At 40.2% G+C, this 22,716-nt stretch overlaps 1 protein-coding gene across 21 annotated transcripts in view; it reads left to right on the top strand.

Moving 5' to 3' along the window:
* The window catches only part of CEP128 (centrosomal protein 128), a 478,907-nt gene that overhangs the window by 68,879 nt on the left and 387,312 nt on the right, over positions 1 to 22,716 (top strand). For all 21 annotated transcript variants that reach the window (XM_089322694.1, XM_070065335.2, XM_070065333.2 and 18 more), the window contains one exon: positions 12,387 to 12,503. In XM_089322694.1, coding sequence (XP_089178820.1) covers positions 12,387 to 12,503 — 117 coding nt within the window. The remainder of the gene's footprint in view (positions 1 to 12,386; positions 12,504 to 22,716) is intronic.

Here is a 22,716-nt window from a genome sequence, read left to right as displayed (position 1 = left end):
ATTTTCTACTGCTTTCCCAGGCCATAGCAGAGAGCTGGATCGCAAGTGTTGCAGCTGGGACTCGAACTCTGCCCATATGGCATGCCGGCATTGCAGGTGGTGGCTTTAACTGCTGCGCCACAGCATCGTTCTCTAAACCCATTTTTAGATTGCATTTTTCAGAAATACTTTAAGTACCTATGTGTATTTGCTTATTGTTATATACTAGGGCTAATAGCAATCTTGGATTATTTTATTGTTTTGTTGAGATATTTTAAGGGTTGAACTATTTAAATATTTCTGGCTTACACTTAACTGCTGGCCCTTTAGGATTCTAGTCCAAAGGCTGCTAGGGAGGAAGATGGTTAACCAGGGTTCCTTTCCTTGAAAGGTTCTAAACTCCAAAATTTTTGCCTTTAACCCCACATTCTCTAAAAACTTGAACTTCTCAGTGTTTGAGTCCTTGGTTTGAACTAGGGCTGTTAATGGATTCCGATAGACAGACCAACCTCTCAAAGTTTGTTTCTTTTCCAGTATTTTATTCTCATATGTCCTTATACCTTTTTTTTTTTTTTTAGCTTTCTTGTGCCTTAAAATACATTTTTATTTAAAATACTTGTCTATTTTATCTGAATTATCTAGGCTGCCATTTTTGGAAGTGAAACTTCCTGGATTTTTTTGTATGTATTAGATTCTGTTACTATATTTGCTATTATTAATGCACACAATTTAGCTAAGCTTTCTTATGATTTATTTTATTTATTTGGAAGGCAGAGAAAGAGGAGGGAAAAGGGAGAGAGAGAAGGAAAGAAGGGGGAGTATGAGACACACACACACAAACACACACACACACAGACAGGGAGGGAGGGAGGGAGGGAGGGAGAGAGAATCTTCCATTCACAGGTTTATTCTTTTATTTTTTTATTTTTTGACAGAGTGGACAGTGAGAGAGCGAGACAGAGAGAAAGGTCTTCCTTGGCCGTTGGTTCACCCTCTAATGGCTGCTGCGGCCAGCGCACCGTGCTGATCCGAAGCCAGGAGCCAGGTGCTTCTCCTGGTCTCCCATGGGGTGCAGGGCCCAAGTACTTGGGCCATCCTCCACTGCACTCCCTGGCCACAGCAAAGAGCTGGCCTGGAAGAGGGGCAACCGGGACAGAATCCGGCGCTCCGACCGGGACTAGAACCCGGTGTGCCGGCGCCGCAAGGCGGAGGATTAGCCTAGTGAGCCGCGCCGCCGGCCTCACAGGTTTATTCTTTAAGTGGCTGCAACATTCAAGGCTGGGCCAGAGTGAAGCTAGGAGCCAAGAACTCTATTCTGATGTCCCATATGCCTTTCCAGGCACATTAGCAGGAAGCTGGATTGGAAGCGTAGTAGCTGGGACTCAAACTAACATTCTGATACAGTATGCCAGCATTGTAAGCAGCTGCTTAATCCTCTGTGCCACTGTGCTGGCATGTAACTAAATTTTTCACTGTAAAAGTTTGATTTGCTTGTTAGATCAATATACAACTTGTGAATATTATTGTAAAAGCGCTTTGGTCCAAACTTTGTTGTCCCTAGTATTCTGCTGAGCTCTTTCTAGACCTGAGTGAGTGATATTCACATCTGGCTATATTGTCATGCTATTTTTTTTGAAATTGCTAGATAGTTTTGTTGATTTGAATTTATGACTTGATAATAATTTGCTTAATACACATCACATTTTGTTAAGTTTCACTTTTTACTATGTGACAAGAGAACTAATAATGAAGTTATTTCATTTGACTTTTTTTCACATAGCAAATAAAACTACCAAGTTTTATCTTATATATATTCTATAGTTTACTGTGTGTTTAAAGTGTAACCACTGAGCAAAAAGCAGTTAGCTGAATTCAAAGGAAGCCAAACTCTTTCATAAGATTATTGCCATACATCAAGATTTAGTCCACATCAGATAAAGCTGTGATTGACTGACTAGATACCATATTCACTGCTTTTCAACTGATTGGTACAGTTGCTCAATACAGTTTGCCTGTTAAACCAACTGTCCAGTGTACCCAGTTGATTAGGGCACAACCTTTTATATTGTCTAAACCCAGAATATTGTACACACCAAGTTGTGCACTTGGTTGAATTGTTTGTGTGCCATTTCCTCTCAGCAAGTTGTTCTGATACAGCTTGTTTTGTGTTTTTGATAATTTATTGTCTAAGTACGGTTGTCTCATAATACCCCATGAGTGAATTTGTAGGTAGAACTGATTAAGAACATTTGTCGGGGCCCGGCGCCATGGCTCACTTGGTTAATCCTCTGCCTGTGGCACTGCATCCCATATGTGCATTAGGTTCTAGTCCTGGTTACTCCTCTTCCACTCCGGCTCTCTGCTGTGGCCAGGGAGGGCAGTGGAGGAGGGCCCAAGTGCTTGTGCCCTGTGCCCACATGGGAGACCAGGAGGAAGCACCTGCCTCCTGGCTTTGGATCGGTGTAGTTCCGGCCATAGTGGCCATTTAGGGGGTGAACCAACAGAAGGAAGACCTTTCTCTCTGTCTCTCTCTCTCTCACTGTCAAATAAATTAAAAAACAAACAAAAAAACAGTTGTCTTAGGGCCAGCACTGTGGCTCAGTGGGGTAAAGCCCAGTCTGTAGTGCTGGCATCCCGAGTCCTGGCTGCTTCACTTCCGATCCAGCTCTCTGCTATGGCCTGGGAAAGCAGTAGAAGATGGCTGAAGTCCTTGGGCCCCTGCCCCCATGAAAGAGACCTGGAAGAAGTTCCTAGCTCCTAACTTTGGATCAGCTCAGCTCTGGCTGTTGATGTCATCTGGGAAATGAACCAGCGGATGCAAGACCTCTCTCTCTCTCTCTCTCTCTGGCTCTACCTCTCTCTCTAACTCTTTCAAATAAATAAAATGAATCTTTTTTTTTTTTTTAAAGAAACAGTTGTGTAATGCAAAATTTAAAAGCAATATTGTTTAAGTTTACAAGGTTTTGTGAAAACCACATGATGTTTGCTTCTAGTGAATATAAGGCTTAATACAGATTTGTGACTCATTTATTGCAATTGAATTCAACATTTACATTTTATAACTGTTTGACATATTGTGTTGTATTTCTGAATTCATGCTAGCATGTTGAGAGGAAAGATGTAGTTTGTTATTTGTGTGTTAAGCTTTTCAGAGGCAGCAGCTGTTCCCCTCCTCCAGATTTAAGTTGAAATGAAATTACCAATCTTGTGCTCATTTGCTATGGAAAACTTTCAAATTACAAATGCATAAAGTAAAAATAAGTGACTGCCACGGTCTCCTCCCAGTTTCACTTTGTATTGGTACCTGCTGTCAGTCATGTTTACCATGTCTTGTTCTGATGCTACAATTGTTTATCGTGCATGTTGGTCTCAGTGACTAAAATATGTCATGAAAGCTTATGGAGCACATTTTTCTTTGAGAGACAAAAAGTATTGGTTGCTGTCACACATGCCAAAATCTGATTTGTTAATTCTTTGTGAATCAAAATTTTTTGTTTGTTTAAAATTGCCCTTTGGAAGGCAAAGTTACTATTCATAGCATGATGTCATAAATATTTTTAACACTTGTGATAAACAATTAGTATTGTGTCGGCTACATGCCTTAGGGAAAATTTCAGTTCATTGGTTGTCTAGATTTTACCCAGTTGAGTGTGATATGACTGCATATTAAGTTTGATTATTTGTGGAGAAAATAGTCTATTTTATTTTTCTATAGACAGGTTATTAAAAATAAAAATACAAGAATGCTGTTTTTAGAAGCATTTATTAATTCTATAGTTTTCTCAATAGCACATTTAGGATAACATAGTTATTGTGTAGATTAAAATAACGGAATATATAAAATACACTTAAATGAATTTTAAACCTCAGATATTCATATAGTTAAAGATGTTGAGGTATTAAGATGTTGAAAATCCATAATACAATCTCATGAGAAGAATGTTTTTGCTTTTGTTTGTTTCAGCTTCTTTCATTAAATGTAATATATTTGAAAGCCATTATAATTTTTATTTATCTATAAATTTGCTGTTTTATAACAGTATGGAGATTTAGGATGTTTTGATGTCCTAATAATATAAATGATAAAGGATTCAGATAAAATGAATTCTTTTATATTGAATTACATATTTATGTTTTTCTCTTAGGTTTTTTTTTTTTTAATGTTGAACACCTTTTTACTCTTTTTTTTTTTTTAAGAGTTATTTTATTTATTTGAAAGCAGAGTCACAGGGAAAAGGAGAGACAGAGAGAACTTCCATCTGCGGGTTCACTCCTTAAATGGCTACAACGGTCAGGGCTGGGCCGGGCCAGGCTGGATTTCCCAAGTGGGTGCAGGGGCCCAAGCACTTGGGTCATCTGCTGCTGCTTTCCTAGGTTAATTAGATGGGAGCTAGATTGGAGAGGAGCAGCTGGGACTCAAACCTGCACCCATATGGGATGCCAGGATTGCAGGCAGTGGCTTTACTGCTGTGTCATAATGTTGGCCCTTAGGTTTTAGAGATAGAAAAATAAAGAAGTTTTAATAAATGAATTCCTTAAAATAATTCTTACTGGGAGTTATAGCATCACTCCAAAGATATATGTCTATGATATGTCATCATTGGAGGCCAGATCATTCTTCAGCACTGTTTTTACTTACTCTCACTTCGATCTTCCCTGTCCTAGGAAATGGCATCACTTCTATCCACTGGCTCAGGCTAATCACCTACAGTTACCCTGGATCCTTTCCTACACACCATACTTCCAGTCCTTTACAGAATGTCCTCTTAATTTCTGAAATTTTTACTGCTTCTCATACTTTTTTTTTTTATAAAAAATATTGATTTATTTGAGAGGCAGAGAAACAGAAAGAGTCAGAGAGATGGAGATCTCCTACCCACTGATTCACTCTCTAAATGCCTGTAGTGGCTTCTGTTTGGGATGAAGTCAGGATCCTGGAACCCAGTCTCTCATATGAGTGGTGGGGTACCCAGCTACTTGAGCCATCACCTACTGCTGCAGTGTGCATTATCAAGAAGCTGGAATTGAGAATGGAGCTGGGGCTCTAACTCAGGCACACTGATAAGGGATGAGAGCATTCCAAGCTATGTCTTACCAACTATGCCAAATGCCGACTACCTTCTAATACTTAAGTTCAGCCAGTATTATTTCTCAGTGATTCCCTGTAGTGGCTTCCATGGCATTGGCCTTTCTACTCTTCTACTTGCCCCATCTGTGCTTTTCATGGTAGCCAAGTTATTTTCAAAAATTATCATCATACTGAATTATGTTTCAGCTTTTAAAAAAAAATCCTACCTGGGCTGCCTCTCCATATTCCTTTACCATGGTTAATGGTGATATATTCTCTGGAATTCTCTATATTCCTTGATTTGCCAAATTCATTTCTACATTAGGATCTTTTTTTTTTTCCCCTAAGATTTCATTTATTTACTTTTTAGTCAGAGAGGCAGAGGCAGAGAGAGGAGGGCAGTCTTCCACCCATTGGTTCACTCCCTAGATGGCTGCAACTGCTGGAGCTGCGCCAATCCAAAGCCAGGAACCGGGAGCATCCTATAGGTCTCCCACGTGGGTGCAGGGTCCCAAGACTTGGCCTGACTTCCAGTGCTTTCCTGGGGCATAGCAGAGAGCTGGATTCGAAATGGAGCAGCCAGGACTCAAACTGGCGCCCATATAGGATGCTGGCACTATAGGTAACGGCTTTACCCACTGTGCCACAGTGACAGCCACTGCATTAGGATCTTTAAACTTGTTTTCCTTTGTTTAGTTTTTGTGTGATGACCTCTCTTGTCATTTAGGTCACCAGTGAAATTCACCCCTTAATAGGACTTTCCTACCTCCCCTTTTCAGTCATGTAATTTATACCATGTACCATACTAAATGCATGGCTTTTATGTATTTGCCTTTTAAAATTAATATATTTTTGAGATTTGAGATTTAGATGTTGTACTTGCTTAGCATTTTGCAGTTCACTAACTGCTTACTCTTTCTATGAGTTAAGATTGGTTTCAACCATGAATGACAGAAAATTCCAAATAACCGTGACTTTTGGGACAATAAAAGGTATTTCTCTCTTGTGGAAAAATCTCAGTCTGGCGTTACAAGTTCCCTGAAATTCTCCATTTATTGATTAGCAGTGTATTAGGGACTCTGGCTTTTTCTCTCGTGCTGTTTTTTTCTACTCTTATGGTCTCAACTTCATGATGTATGATGGCAGTGTCTGGATAGCAGAATGGACAAAGAGTTGAGTAAGGAAACAAAATATGCCCATATGCTATCTATTGTGATGTGTTTTTGTTTCTTGAAGTTGTCACCTGACACTTAAACACATACCCCATTTGTCAGAATTTAATCACATGGCAGCTGAGGAGAAAATGTATTGTTCGTATTTGACAGCTACTTGTCTAGCAATAAATTCTCTTAGTAGGGAGGAAAGGAGATGGGAAACACAGATGCTGTAGAACAGCTCTTATTTTCTGCCTCATCATTTATTTGTGTTTGTGTGTGCATATTTATATGTATACACACACACACAGATATATTTGTTTATTTTGTTTTAAAGGCAGAGTGATAAAGAGAAAAGCTAAACACAGAGAGAAAGAAGTCTGCTGGTTTATTCCCCAAATGGATATAATGGCTGGGGCTGGTCCAGGCCAAAGCCAGGAGCCTGGAACCTGTCCTTGTCTCCCACACGTGTGGCAGGGTCCCCTATAGTTGGGCCTCTTTTGCTGCCTTCCTAGGTGCCTTAGCAGGAAGTTGGATTGGAAGCAGAGCAGCTGGAACTTGAACTGGTGCTCTAATATGAGATGCTGACATTGCTAGCAGTTTAACCCTCTGTGTCAGAACACAGATGCTTCATTTGTATTTTTCCTCTCAGTACTGGTGTACTTTTACACCACACCAGTCTGTACGCCTAACAGGGCAAATTCCATCGTTCTCATTTTATAGATGATGATATTTATTTCTACAGAATTTAAATTACTTGAATAGCTCAAATAATGTGTGCTTCATTTAGAAGGCTATTCAGAAGGCCAGTACGTGGCAGGGCTGGAAGTAAAGATGTGGTTATTGGGGCCAGCATTGTGTTGTAATGGGTAAAGCCGCCACCTGCAATGGCAACATCCCATATGGATGCCCATTTGAGTTCTGGCTGCTCCACTTCGAATCAAGCTCCCTGCTACTGTGCCTGAGAAAGCAACAGAAAACAGTCCAAGTGCACCTGCCACCTAGGGGAGAGATCCCAAAGAAGCTCCTGGCTTCAGCCTGGTCCAGCCCTGGCTTTGGCAGCAATCTGGGCAGTGAACAAGTAGAACAAAGATCTCTCTCTATATACTGTCTTTCTCTGTCTACATCTGCCTTTGAAATAAGTAAAATAAATCTTTAAAAACAAAAGATGTGGTCCTCTATCATTGAATTATAGAGATTCCTATTACTCATGTAAATTGTAGTGTTTTGAGTTGAAGGATAAATTTCTATGGAATAGTTGGAAATTTTTTGGATGCAGTGGAGAAAATACACGTTATTTCTTTATCAGACTCTCCAGCTTATTCTTTGGATTAGTGTTTATTTGAAAATGGGTAAAAACATTGTATTAGTTATCTGTCGCTTTGCAGTGTGTTTACCCAAACTTGCTAGCTTAAAACACCGGTTATTATCTGGCACTTGCAGGGGATTAGGAGTCCAGATGTGGCTTAGTGGGCACCGGTGGCCATGGTTTTCTCACTGTAGTCTTCCCCTGGACCTACTGAATTGGATCTGCTCCCTGAATCATCATGCGATTGTGGTTAGGATCCATTCCTTTATGTGTCATTGGACTTGAAGAATCAGTTTGTCATGACCTGTTGTTCAGAGACCTCTCCTTTTCTTTGACAAATGATATCTCTGTGGAGAATCTGAAACCATGATAGTATGCTTTATCAGATCATGCAAATGAGCAAATGCTAGCAAGTTGGAGTCATTCTTGTAACCTAATCCTGTTACTTTTGCTTTGATTTCTCTTTATCAGAAATTTCTAGCGCCATCCAGCATTCAAAGGTAGGGTATATAGAAAGTACATGAGTACCAGAAAGTGGGGATCATTGGAACCTGTGTCAGAAGCTGCATAACGCAAACATTTCTATCAAAATTAAAAATGGAACTAATTTATGATCCAGCAATCCCACTTCTGGGTGTACACATGTTCAAAGGAAATGAAATCAGTATCTCAAAATGAAAGCAGTATCTGCATTTGTTGACCCCTAAAAGTTTAAAAGAAATTGTAGAAATATGAGGAGTCTGCAGAAGTTCCTGGAAAATGCCTATTATGAAAAAAACCATGGATTTGTAAAAAGATATTTATTTATTTTATGTGAAAGAGTTACACAGAGAGGATAGGCAGAGAGATAGAGGTCTTTCTCCACTGGTTCACTCCCCAACTGGTTGCAATGGTTGGAGCTGTGCCAATCCGAAGCCAGGAGCCTGGAGCTTCTTCCGGGTCTCCCACGTGGATGCAGGGGCCCAAGTTCTTGGGACATTTTCTATTGCTTTCCCAGGCCATAGCAGAGAGCTGGATCGGAAGTGTTGCAGCCGGGATGCAGACCAACACCCATATGGGATACCAGCACTTTACCTGCTATGCCACAGCGCCAGCCCCAAAAGAACCATGGATTTAAAAAATGTTCTTTTTGCATAAAACTAAACATATTTTAACTTTATCTTTCCCTGAACTTTTTAAAGTACATCCATATGCTGTAGACTGTTATTCAGCCTTAAGAAGGAAATCCAGTCACCTGTAACAACATGGATGAACCTGGAGGACATGATGCTAAGTGAAAGAGACAAGGGCAAAAAGATACATACTGCATGATTTCACTTACATGTGATATCTAAAAAAAAGGTCTCATAAAAGAATAGAAAGGTGGTTTCTGGGCAGGGGGAGTTTGGGTGATGAGGAAAATGGAGAGATGTAGGTCACAGGGAATGAAGAGTCAGTTATGTAGGATAGATAAGTTCAGGATATCTAATGTACGGCTTGGTGACTGTAGTTAATAATGTTGCATTGTGTCCTAGAAATTTGCTGAGAGTGGATCTTGGTTCTCATCCACAAAAAAATGGTTTTCCGTAGTGGCTGCCCCATTTTCCATTTCCATCAGTGTTGCTCCCCGTCTTCGTGGAGGAACGACACTAAACCCTGCCTAGGCTTCATATCCGAGTCACGGCACCATTATGTCGCTCCCCCTCTTCATGGAGGAACGACACGGGACCCTGCGCTGTTCTTTTGTCTGCTCGGCCCTCCCCGGGTTTGCTGCTGGTTCTTCCCGGGTTGGCTACCGACCCTTCCAGCTCCGTGGAAGGGCGGTTCCCCCTGCCACTTTCCCCACTTCCGCGGGGGAGCGGCACACCGCCGGCCGGCTCTCTCGGGGGCTGCACAGGTGTTCCTTCAGATAGATGTTCCTCTTAGATGTTCCTGGTGCATGCCGTCTCTCTCCTCTTTTATAGTCCTCCTCCGCCAATCCCAACTCGGCTGCCCACACGCCGAGTACGCTGCTCTCCTCCAATCAGGAGCAGGATCAGCTCCTGGAGGTCATCACTCAAGTTGGCAAGAGGCAGCTGCGTAGAAGCTGTTTTCCCCTCTCCCAGCGCCATATTGTGGGAGAGCAGATGCATAGAATAAGTCTTAATTCCAGTAACTTAGTCCAGTCTGGGTTGCTCCCCACACATCAGCAGTGCTCCAGGGTTCGTTTCTCCATATCCTCTCCAGTGCTTGTTATTTTTGCTTATTTATTTATATTAATTTTTTATTTATTTGAAAGAGAGAGACAGAAACAAAGGGAAATCTTCCATCTGTTGGTGTATTCCCCAAATGCCCACATCAACCAAGACTGGTCCAGGCTGAAGTCAGGAGACTAGAACTCAATGTTGGTCTCCCGTGTGGGTGGCAGGGACCCAACAACTTGAGCCATTACCTGCTGCCTCCTAAGGTGCACATGAGTAAGAAGCTGCAATTGGGAACAGAGTTGGGATTCAGACCTTTGCACTCAAGAGGTCATCTCAAGAGGTCTTAACAGCTCTGCCAAATGCTTGCCACTCTGTTTTTAAAATAGTAGACATTATAATATATAATAATAGTAGACATTAGAAAGTTATTTTTGACTTGGTAAAAATTAAATGGAGGGGTTGACACTGTGGCGTAGTGAGTGAGGCCGCTGCCTACAGTGCTGGCACACTACATGGGCTCTGGTTCGAGTCCTGGATGTTCCACTTCCAATCCAGCTCTCTGCTATGGCCTGGGAAGGCAGTACAAGATGGCCCAAGTCCTTGGGTCCCCACATCACATGGGAGACCCAGAAGAAGCTCCTTGCTCCTGACTTCGAATCAGTGTAGCTCCAGCTGTTTTGGCCATTTGGGGAGTGAACCAGCAGATGGAAGACCTCTCTCTCTCCCTCTCTGTCTCTGCTTCTCTGTAACTCTGACTTTCAAATGAATAAATAAATATTAAAAAAATGAAATGGATTGGTGGCTTTTTCTTAGCATTCAATATTGTTTTTTGTGATAGCAGGTGCTATATTCATTTTTTGATGCAAATAGTAAGTTAGCTAAGGAATTAAGGTTGATTACTAGGGTGAATTAGGAGCTTGTTGCTTAAAGAATATTTCAAGTTTCTGAGAAAATACTGGATATTATAGTAAATATCTTTATTAATTTTAAGCACTAGAGGATATCTATGTAAGACTTACCAGTCTTAGTAAATACAAATTTTTTTTGAAAGATTTTGTTTGAGAGGTAGAGTTACAGACAGAGAGGGAGAGACAGAGAGAAAGGTCTACCATCCACTAGTTCACTCCTCATAGGGCCACAACTGCCAGAGGTGGGCTGTTCCGAAGCCAGGAGCCAGGAGCTTCCTCCAGGTCTCCCACTCCTGTGCAGGAGCCCAAGCACTTGGGCCGTCCTCTACTGCCTTCCCATAGCAGAGAGCTGGATTGGATCAGAAGCAGCCAGGGTGCCCATCTGGGATGCTGGTGCTGCAGGCAAAAGCTTCACCTACTACACCATAGAACAGGCCCCGTAAGCTAAATTTTTCATAGACCGCTTTTGCTCATCCTTTATTGACTAATTGAACATGTTTATTTAATCTTTCTAAAAATAATTTAAGCTATAAATTACTGTGAAATTCATCTGTTTTACATGTACAATTCAGTGATTTTTAGTAAATTTACTAGTAAACTCTATAGTAAATTTTTGCATCTTTCACCATAATCTAGTTTAGAACATTTCCCAATAAGGTCCCTCCTGACCTGCACCTTTCTTGACTGTCAAACACAGAAATTGGTAGCAAAAATTCTTATACAACAGGGCTATGGTTCATTGCTTCTTTTAAATGAATGCAAAATGTTCTCTATTCTGTGTGCTTCTGTTCCAAATATATACATTGTTGCATAGTATAAATTATATTTAGGGGTTGTTATAATAATGTATATATGAAATGTGTTTGAATTTGCACAACTTTTAGTAAGGAAAATCTTGACAGAATTTTTCATGTTTATTTTAGGGTGTCAATTAAACATTCTTCAGTTTGACTTTAGTTTTTGATCTTTTACAGCTTATTTATTTTTAGCAGATCAAGTAGAAAAGATAATTTAATAAAAAGCCCTTTCAGTTATTTGCTTGACATCAATATCAACATCTTCTTAGGCAGGTAATGTTCATGGATAACAAAAATGAAAAATAATTACGTAGATAGAGCATTTTTAAAAGATTTATTTATTTATTTGAAAGGTAGAATGAAAGAGAAAGGGAAATTTTCATCTACTGGATTACTTCCCAAATGGCCACAGCAGCCATGACTGGGTCAGGCCGAAGCCCGGATTCAGGACCTCCATCCTGAATCATGGGTAGCAGAGGCCCAAGTTCTTGGACCATCATTCCCTTGTCTTCTCAGGCACATTAGCAGAAAACCTGATTGGAAGTGGAGCAGCTGAGACTCAAACTCGTGGACTGATATGGGGTGCTGGACTCATTAGCAGGAGCTTCCTGCGCTACAACAGCACCCTCTGCTCCCCTAGTTTAACATTTTTTTTAGGTAATAAGCACAGTTGTTGACAAAATTGTTATTTTCCTGCTGTCTCACCAGATGGCATTTTTTGCTAGTGTATTATGTTTATCTCTGAACTATCAAATTATAATATTGTGGTTTTAAAAATTGGAGGCTATCATTGGGACCCAGGAATGGATTATTTGGAGACTAATGATTACTTTCTTTTGTTAACTTTTAACTAATTTCTGTCAGCTGTTTTAAGTCTCATAAGAAAGGTCTGTACAGATAAGTCAGTGTTAAATGCTTTAGGTAGTGGCATATTTGGCTTAAAATATCTCCTTAAAATATCTCTTTTCCTGGCTGGATAATGTCATTGTTTTCCTTTATTCCGATTAAGGTTTCAGATCGGGTGGAGCGGAGGCTTCGGGAAATAGAAAGAGAGATGCGCACAGAAAGAGAGCTGGTGGAAAGGCGTCAGGATCAACTGGGTCTTATGTCCTTGCAGCTACAGGAGGTTTGTGAAAAATGCTTTTTTGGAACATAGATATTTAACTTGGATAGTTGTTTAGCCTTTGTCAATATGGTTATAATTCCATAGTTGTTGCATGTAATAATAATTCAACCCTGGTGAGAAAAAGTATAGAAAATTTGTTATAATTCAGTGTACATAATCAGATCTTTCTGGTTTGACATTTTTGCCCTCTGTTTGACCTGGACAAATTCTCTAACTTCTCTGAGTACTCTGGAAAATGGAGGTAACAGTATTGTCTATCTAATCAGATTGGTGTGAGTTAATGCCACCACAGTGCTTAACATAGTGTCTGGTATGTGTTCAGAAAATGTTAAATACAGGTATAATTGCTCCAGTTAATTTTTCTGCACACAAATTAAACAAGGGGTCCTCAAATTATGGCTCACTGACTATTTTTGTAACTGAATTTTTGTTGAACTACACTTCCTGATTTTGACTGGGAACCACAAAAGCTATAAGCTGAAATAAACCTCCTTACTTCCTAAGGAACATTTCTCAGATATTTTAGTTGTAGTATCAAAAACTGACTAATACAGTATCAGATCAGAAGGTAGGTCCATTTGTTATTGTATTGTTGAAAACTGAACATTTTTTGTGTTACCTGCCAGGTTCCTCCAGTATAAAGTTAGTACTATTCCATTTTAATTATTTGTTTTATGGGAAGACTTTTTGAGACTTGAAAATACCCTGGTTTTTATCATTGTTTCACCCTCTAATTTTAGTATCTATTACTGATTCTTGTCTGAAACAATAACTACTAAAGTTGGTGCCAAAGGTGATTTAAGAAAAATCCTTCTTCATTTACAGAGTCCTTCTGTAAAGAAGTACTTTCTTCTTTTTTGTGTTGACACGGACTCAAAGATTCTTATTTTATTAAATTTAAGATTTGTTACTGTCATTTTAGAAAATTTGTTGAAATTCCCTTTTAATATTTTTAAGATCTGTATATGAACTACAACAATTAGAAGCAAGAAAACCAAAAGATTAAAAAGAAATGGAGAATATTTTTTGTCACAAAATGCTTTTCCTAAAAATTCTGAAAATATATTTATGTGCTCGCATATCATTCATCTTTATTGATTGATAGATTTTTTTTAACATTAGGAGATATTGCCAATTGAAATTTATATAAAAAATTACAACCCTGAAATTACAATGAAAGCTGATAGAAAAATCTTTTTTAATTTCTAAAATTTCATTTTTTTCTGTTTCACAAAAGGAAACATACCCTTGTTAGGTGGTAATTACTTTCTTTTTCTTTTTTTCTTTTTTTTTTTTTTTTTGACAGAGTGGACAGAGAGAGAGACAGAGAGAAAGGTCTTCCTTTGCAGTTGGTTTACCCTCCAATGGCCACCACGGTTGGTGCGCTGCAGCCAGCGCACCACGCTGATCCGATGGCAGGAGCCAGGTACTTATCCTGGTCTCCCATGGGGTGCAGACTTGGGCCATCCTCCACTGCATTCCCGGGCCACAGCAGAGAGCTGGCCTGGAAGAGGGGCAACCGGGACAGAATCTGGCGCCCCGACCAGGACTAGAACTCGGTGTGCCGGCGCCGCAAGGCGGAGGATTAGCCTAGTGAGCCGCGGCGCTGGCTGGTAATTACTTTCAAGTGGATATTTTGTTGAATAATTAGATACAGCCTCTGGGTATCCTTTTTTCCCCTTAACCTTGATTTTTATATATTTGTTCTCAAAGCAAATTGTGTCTGGTGAGCATAAGAATAGTACTGAAGAGACAATTTTCTTTTTTGCAAGAGAAAATTAGAGAAATTTTCTGTACTTATTTTCTTTGCTCCTTGCAGAATGCACAAAATTACAAAGAGAGGAAGATTGCTTCCCACCCCTGTTCTTGAGAAACCGGAGCCTGAGTATTTGCATTGTAATTGTCAATTTGACTAAAAGCTTGAGCTGCGATTAGGAATTCCATCTCAGACAGTAGATACAGGATCCAGTAGAGGAATACTATTGATAAGAAATGTTTAATTTCATATTTTGTCACTTTTTTTTAAAGATTTTATTTATTTGACAGTGAGAGGGAGAGACAGAGAGAAAGGTCTTCCATTATTGGCTCACTCTCCAAATGGCTGCAACGACTGGAGCTGTGCTGATCCAAAGCTAAGAGTTAGGAGCTTATTCTGGGTCTCCCACACGGGTGCAGGGGCCCAAGGACTTGGGCCATCTTCTGTTGCTATCCAGGCCATAGCAGAGAGCTGGATCAGAAGTGGAGCAGCCAGGACTATAACCTGGGTGCTGGTGCTGCAGGTGGAGGATTAACCTAATGCGCTACGATGCCGGCCCTATTTTGTCACTTTAATATAAGCAGTGACCTATATATATTTTTAAAGATTTATTTATTTATTTGAAAGTCAGTTACAAAGAGAGAGAGAGAGAGGAAGGGAGGGAGGGAGAGGGAGAGAAAGGGTCCTCCATCCGCTGGTTCACTCCCCAGTTGGCTGCAACAGCCAGAGCTGCACCAATCCGAAGCCAGGAGCCAGGAGCTTCTTCCAGATCTCCCATGCCCAAGGACTTGGGCCATCTTGTACTGCTTTCCCAGGCCATAACAGAGAGCTTGATTGGAAGTGGAACAGCCAGGACTCCAACCAGCACACATATGGGATGCTGGGACTGCAGGTGGCGGTTTGTCCCGCTACACCACAGCACCAGTCTCCTATATTTTTTTTGTTTGTTTGTGTGTGTGTGTGTGTGTGTGTGTTTGACAGGCAGAGTGGACAGTGAGAGAGAGAGACAGAAAGGTCTTCCTTTTCCGTTGGTTCACCCCCACAATGGCTGCTGTGGCCGGCTCACCGCGCTGATTGGAAGGCAGGAGCCAGGTGCTTCTCCTGGTCTCCCATGGGGTGCAGGGTCCACTGCACTCCCGGGCCACAGCAGAGAGCTGGCCTGGAAGAGGGGCAACCGGGACAGAATCTGGTGCCCCGACGGGGATTAGAACCCAGGGGCTGGCGCCTCAGGTGGAGGATTAGCCTATTGAGCCATGGCGCCGGCCACCCCTATGTTTTTAAAAGTTGCTTTTAGATTATAAACCATGCAGTGGAAACTGCAAAAAGGTTAATTTAGGCTGATATACTTTCCTGCTTCTAAGTTAAATAGCATAGACTGTTCTGGAAAGGTCATGTTTAAGTAGAGACAGCACTTTGATTTTTTTGATATTAAAAATACTTTGGCAGTTCCTATACTGCATGATAATAGTAATTGATTTTTTTCTCTTGCTATAATGAGATGTTGAATCTATAGATGAGAAAATGGGCCAGGAGTTGTAGTCACCATGCTTTTCTGACTCTTTATATTGTGTAATTTCAATGTAAGTGAAAATTAGGACACTTAAAAGTTGCTAAAGATTAGGAATATTCATTAAAACTTTCAGGAAATCAGACATTTCTGGACATAATGTCATGTTATAGGGAGGCAATTTGTGGTGTTGGTTAAAACCTGTTGCTTTTTAGTGACCTAATGATATTCTTAGCTCCTGGGAACTTTATTCCCATTTAATGGACAATCATGGAAATGGATAACTAGAAATCAGTTGAGGGAAAGCTACTCTCCTTTTCTTTTGCAGAATATTTAAGAAATTGTTTACTGTTTTCTGTTTCTTCTGCTATGAGGAAAAAAGGCCATCTTACCCTGCCATCTATTTTCTCTTTTGAGTCTCAACTGCTCAGGTGCTGCTGAAGGCACATTAATACCAGATTTCCTTTACTTAGTAAGGACCTTCACTGACCTTCATAATTATATATATAAACCCATTTATAAATGTATATATATATATATAATTTTATATACATATATATATCCCAGTAGAAGTCTCTTCTTTAGGAAAGGTGAGTATTTTATTAGTTGTGCAATAACATTATTTTCATATCTTTTTAATTTTGTGTGGTTGTGAGACATGGAGGCAGGGGGAGCAGTGGAGCCACCTGGCAGTAGTTCCCATTATCTCCAGGCCTATAGAATATGAATTTGGTTACTCTAGCTCTGAAGACAGCTTCCTTGTCTGGACCACATTTATATCAGTGTAGGGGCCACGTCTAACTTACTGTATTCTTCTTGCATTACATTAGTATGCTAAATGACATACCTACAAGGCACAATTACAGGTAACATCAGACCGTGTAAGGAGCAAGAAGGGGCAATAGGTAGATTCTGGGAAATCTAATCTACTTCCCAAAAAGAATGTTCCTTCTCTTTATTAGAATGTACCTCCCCTTTCATTAAACAACCCTGATAGAGTTCCGCACAGTTCAGAGCATTTCCTGCTAAGTGAGCCTTCACTCTGATTGTGGAGTATATACTTTCCCTATAAAATATTTGCTGCTTGTGATTGTCTAACTTGTTCTTGAATTCTTCCTTGAGATGAAGACAAGACTCTGGGTTATCAGACAGCACTTGCTCAGTGTCCAGCATCAATTGTTCTAATACTTTGAACTTTTACTGATAAGATTGAAATATTATTAAGTGTATAACCATTAGCCTTTACATGTTGAACTGTTAGGCAAACCATAGAACATTTGTTTAACATAGGGCACATTATCGTATTACAAACTGCTTTCGATCAGTTGCTTGGGAGAACATAACTTTGATTAAATCGTGTGGGGATGGGAGGTAGGGATGGTGTGAGCTGGTGTCAGGAAAGAAGTTTTCACAGTGTAAGCACAAGTCAAAATTTTTTGCAAATTCAAATTTCATGTTAAAAGCTTAGATAAAATTTTCTAGATCTTGAGAATTACTGTTTTTTTTTACACTGCCTATTTCATGTACATTGAATGTTATTTTGTCTTCAGTTGCGTTAAAAAGAAAAACATGAGCTAATGGTGTTTCAATATTTGTGCTTTTCGGAGCACTTCATAGTATACTATGTTGTTAGTTCTCATGTTGATCCCCATCAATAATATGTCATGCTTGGATGACCTAGGGTGATGTTGGTACCTTAAAATTGAAAGACACTTCAGGGGAAGGTCAGTGGGGCAGGTAGGTAAAGAACTAGATTTTTTTTTTTTTTTGGACAGGCAGAGTGGACAGTGAGAGAGAGAGAGACAGAGAGAAAGGTCTTCCTTTGCCGTTGGTTCACCCCACAATGGCTGCTGCGGCTGGCGTGCTGTGGCCGGTGCACCGCGCTGATCTGAAGCCAAGTGCCAGGTGCTTTTCCTGGTCTCCCATGCGGGTGTAGGGCCCAAGGACTTGGGCCATCCTCCACTGCACTCCCTGGCCACTGCAGAGAGCTGGCCTGGAAGAGGGGCAACCGGGACAGAATTCGGCGCCCCGACTGGGACTAGAACCGGGTGTGCTGGCGCCGCAGGCGGAGGATTAGCCTATTGAGCTGCAGCGCCGGCCAAGAACTGGAATCTTAATAGAAGATGGGAAGATTAAGTGAGAGGCTGTTAGTTGTTTAAGGTGAGTGTTCTGACCAGTCTTTCAGTTTGTTCCAATGGAAAACCAGATTATGTGAGCTTCATCAATTTTGCCATCTGCAGAAAAAAGTAAAGTAACTGAGAAATTAAAAAAAAATATTTTTCTTCATCTTTTGGCATTTGTACCAATGTGAAAAATCTAATGAAGTAGTAGCTATTCATTCCAGCCTAGAAAAGTATTTGTGGCTTCAATTTTGACCTAGTTCTGTTATTAATTTCTTGGTATGTGCTCCAGAGTAAAAAAATTTTGTTTCATTTTAAATGTAGAATTTAACACACACACAAATTTTGAAGGACAAGTTTACAAATTCTTTTTGTTCTTCATATTCTTATTAAATATATCTGCCTAAAATCTCACATTATAATGATTGTCAATTTCTCTAATTTTGTCAGTTTTGCTTTATTTATTTTGTTCTTGTGGTTCCTTGTATATAATCTAATTTACTTCATTGTGAATTGTTTTTAAAAACCATTGTATAGTGTAGAGTGTTTGGGGTTACTGGTTCCATGGTATATCTTTTTCATCCTTGTTTGAATTTTCCCTCTATAGTTTTATTTCTCTATATTTCATGTAAACAGTTTCTAGTGATGTTAAGAAAACCTCATATGATAAATTATGTCTTTTAATAACTGTGTTAGTTTATGTGTTCTGTGATTATTGATAAATTTGGAAATTTTTTATCATCTTATATGTGTTTATAACTTTTCCTCTTTGTTTTTTCCCCCTTCTTATTTCTGTTGTATTGAAATGTGCGATATACTAATTTTTGTACTTTCTGTCAGCTTTGAAGTTGTAGAGTATGTTTCCATTGTTTTGTTGGCTATTCTAAAATTTTAAATATTGTAGAATACTTCAAAATGATAATTCTGATCCAATATTTTTTAATTCATCATTTTTTCATAATATATTATCTTCTATGAAATTTTTGAGGGCTCTTGAGATAAGCAATTTCAATTTATTTTTGTACCCCCCCAAAATTGTTTTTGATTCCTTTTTCCATGAATATTTGAGGTACCTTCATACTTAATTACAAATTATTCTAAGAAAAATGTGTTCTAGCTACAGAAGTTTCTGTTCAGTATCTTACTGGAATTTTTTTCTTCTGTTTTAGCACAACTTACCTCATTTTTTCAGGTATACTTGCTGCTGCTTTAGAGAGAACATTCCTACCCGTCTGGTCTCTTGTTCACTGTCATATCCTACTACTTCTTAAAAAATAGCACTCATCACACATTATGATGATTGTTTTTTAACTTATGTTGTTACATGTCTTCCCCACTAGAATGTAAACTCCATTGGAAGGGACTTTTTTCCTGTTCATCCTTGTTTCTGGAACATGCAGTTCAGTGGTGATGACCTTGTACATGACTGTTGAGTGAATGCCTGCTGACAGGATGAGTGTAAATCCAAATGACTGTTGAGCTACATAAAACATTTTTACCTTTCTACTCAAAATTTTTACACATTGTATTTTTCTATTGCTTTTATTTTTACAGAGAGGAAAGTGAAAGTTAGTGAATTTCACTTCCTTGACATTTAATATGTAGTTGTTTAGATGATATCAAAATTTCATAAGCATTAATCAAGAATTTCTAAAAAATGGAACAAAAGTAAATTTTGTAATATTTTTGGAGAGATTCAAAGGAGGTGGAATATGGAGGGAGCTTACTGCTCTAGGTGAAGAAAATAATTTAAAAAAAAAGGAATATCAGGGAAGAGTTAGGGAGAAAACTGCAGTGGAAACTCTACAGAAGGAAGAGGGACACTGTGGCTCTATGTGGAGGGTTTGGATACACAGCACAAACACTAACACAACACAGGATCCCAGTAGCTGAGAGACTCAGCACCAGCTTTGGAGAGTGAGGTGAGACTAGACAGCAGCAGCCCAAGCCACTGGAGATAGAACTGCAGGGAGAGCCTGGCATGAATATGGCCTGGAGCTGTGTCGGGGATAGGGTACCTGCCAACCTAGAGGATAGAAAGAGCATGTATCTCTCTCCCTATTTCTCCAACAGTGGTGCCATGCAACTGGCTAAGTGAGGGTGGGCACCATTTTGGACATACATAACAGCTGCACTAACTTGTGTCTGCTGTGCCCCAGCAACCAGCTGAGAGGAGACACCTGTCTGGCTGGGAGGCTTGACAGGAAGCTAGAACCCATGAAGGACTGTGAGGTGCCCTCAGCCTCCCAACACATCATAGGATCTGGGCTTCAAACTGCCTAGGCAGAGCACCCACAGGGAACTGGCTCTGGGAGCATCTCTGCCTTTCTGTGGATGGGATGGACTGGCAGGCCTGAGTAGTTCCTTGGTACCCCTTGACTATGGGAGCCTTGTATACTGAGACTGTAGAAATACTGTGGCTACATGGGAGGGCACAGGGTGTGGCTGGGTCTCTGGGCAGTTGCTGTGGGCAGCTCCACTTGCTCATGGCTCCCTGATTGCTTAGGATGGGTCATTGTAGTGGGATTTGTGTTCACATTGAAGACTGCACAGATCCTTTGTGTGGTTCTTATGGCAGTGTGGGTGAATATCGTACCCACTGGGGCTAGTGACCAGACTCTGATTACCTTGGAATAGAGGAGGCGAGGGTGAGACTATGCCAAGGGAGCTGATCAAATCCTCCCCCGTGATAAAAAATGAGGAGATATACCAGGCCCAACTTGGGTGTCACCCTGGGTTCTCCGCGCCCCTCTGAACCCTATAGCACTTAACAGAGCTCCCTGGCCACAACCAGCACACACCTCTGGGTATTCACTGAAAGAGCAGATACTCCATTAAGCTACAGAGGCAGAGTCCAAAGATAAAAGCTATCAGAGGGGAAAATAATCTTCATAAATGCCTAAAAATAAAAACAGATTCAAGAAACAAAAATAAGGAAGACAACATGATGCCCCAAAAGGAACACAACACTTCCATACTAAAATGTGAAGATGAAGAAATTGATGAAATATCAGAAACAGAATTCAAAAGATTAATCATAGTAGTACCTAGAAACAATCAGAAGCAAATACATGTATTAAAGAAATCCATACATGACATGAATGAAAATGTTTCCCATGAAATTGAGATTTTAAAGATACATGAAAATGAAATACTAGAAATGAATAACTCAATATATCAAATAATAAATGTGGTGAAAGCCATAACAAAAGATTCAGGCATAAGAAAGAATATTCGAGTTAGAAGACAAACCTCTGGAAATTTTACAGTCAAACCGAAAAAAGAAAGATTAGAAATTAAAAAAAAAAAAGTGTTGAATGTTTATGGGGTACTATTAAACAACCAACATACTGTCTTAGGAGTTCCTGAAGGCATGGAGAGAGAGAATAGATTAGAAGGCCTATTTAGCAGTCTATGCACCAGCACTGGAAGGTGAGGTGAGACAGGGCAGCCGACACCACTGCAGCAGCCATCACTGCAGCCGCCCTCCCCCCCAACCCACCCTGGGACGGGCAGGTGAGACACTCACAACTGAGTGGGGGAGGAAACTGAAAACAAAACAAAGTAAATAGCGCCTGTGGGAAGAGGGTGCAATCCAGTAGACAAACTGAGGGATTGAACATGCCAGGATCCTTTGGTGTCTCTGCCCTCCCCCCAGTCAGAGCTGCAGCAGGCGGAAAGCAGCCATCTTGTTTGTTTACATTCAGGCATAAAGGAGAATGGCTTCTGCTTCCACACTCTGAAGGAGGAAACTTCAGGGGTGGAGTCCAAAGGTGGTCTGGAGCTACTCAGCACTCCTCGCACAGGGGGCGCAGCGAGGGAGAGTGGCTGACCAACGAACCCCAGGCACAGATATGTCAGGGCGAACAAAGGAACAGGGAAACCGGCCCCAAGGGGTGGAGATTGGCACATCAAAGCCCCGACACCAGCCCACTCAAGTTACCAAAAAAAATAAAAAACAAACAAACTTTAGAAGGTAGAGCTGTCTGCTAGCACTGGATATTGGTACAGACCCACAACAGCCCATAGCAGAGGGAAATCAACCTGAAAATCGAGCCTAACGGAAATGCCGAAAAACAAAGGAAAATTCAGAATAAGAATATAGAAGAACCTATAAACTCGCCAATGGAGCAGGCTAAACCATCCATAATAGAGGCTGAAGAAGAAGAATTTGAAACCATGCCAGAAAAAGAATTCAGAAAATTAATAATCAGACTACTTAGAAATAATGAGAAACAGTTTTCAAGATCTGAACAAAAAGCAAGTCCAAGGATTAGAGATCCTAAAGAGAAGCCAGAATGAAATACTGGAAATGAAAAACTCAATTGACCATATAAAAAACACCATGGAATCCCTCAGAAATCAAACAGATGAAATAGAGAGAATATCAGAATTCGAAGACAAACTTCCAGAAATAATAGTTCAAACACAGGAGGAAGAAATTAGAAAATTAAAAAATATGGTCAGAGACCTACAAGATTCAATCAAGCATTGCAATGTTTGGATAATAGGAGTCCCTGAGGGTGTGGAAAGAGAATGGATTGAAAGGCGTTTTCAATGAAATAATATCAGAAAACTCCCAACAGGGCAAATGGATAATAACAGGCCAATTCAACAAATAGCCAGGAGCCCCAACAGGTTAGACCAGAAGAGAAATTCACCATGACACATTGTGGCAACACTCAGCTCAGTGACACAACAAAGAACAAATCCTAAAATTTGCCAGAGAGAAACAACAAATCACATTCAGGGGTAAGTTAATCAGACTCACCCCAGACTTCTCATCGCAAATACTACAGGCAAGGAGACAATGGCATGATATATTCCAAG

The sequence above is a fragment of the Oryctolagus cuniculus genome, chromosome 20 (genome assembly GCF_051225735.1).
Source record: "Oryctolagus cuniculus isolate XC-2025 breed Fujian yellow rabbit chromosome 20, ASM5122573v1, whole genome shotgun sequence".
Classification (NCBI taxonomy): domain Eukaryota; kingdom Metazoa; phylum Chordata; class Mammalia; order Lagomorpha; family Leporidae; genus Oryctolagus; species Oryctolagus cuniculus.
The sequence above is the reverse complement of the archived record's forward strand: the minus strand, read 5'-3'. Positions and strand labels throughout refer to the sequence as shown.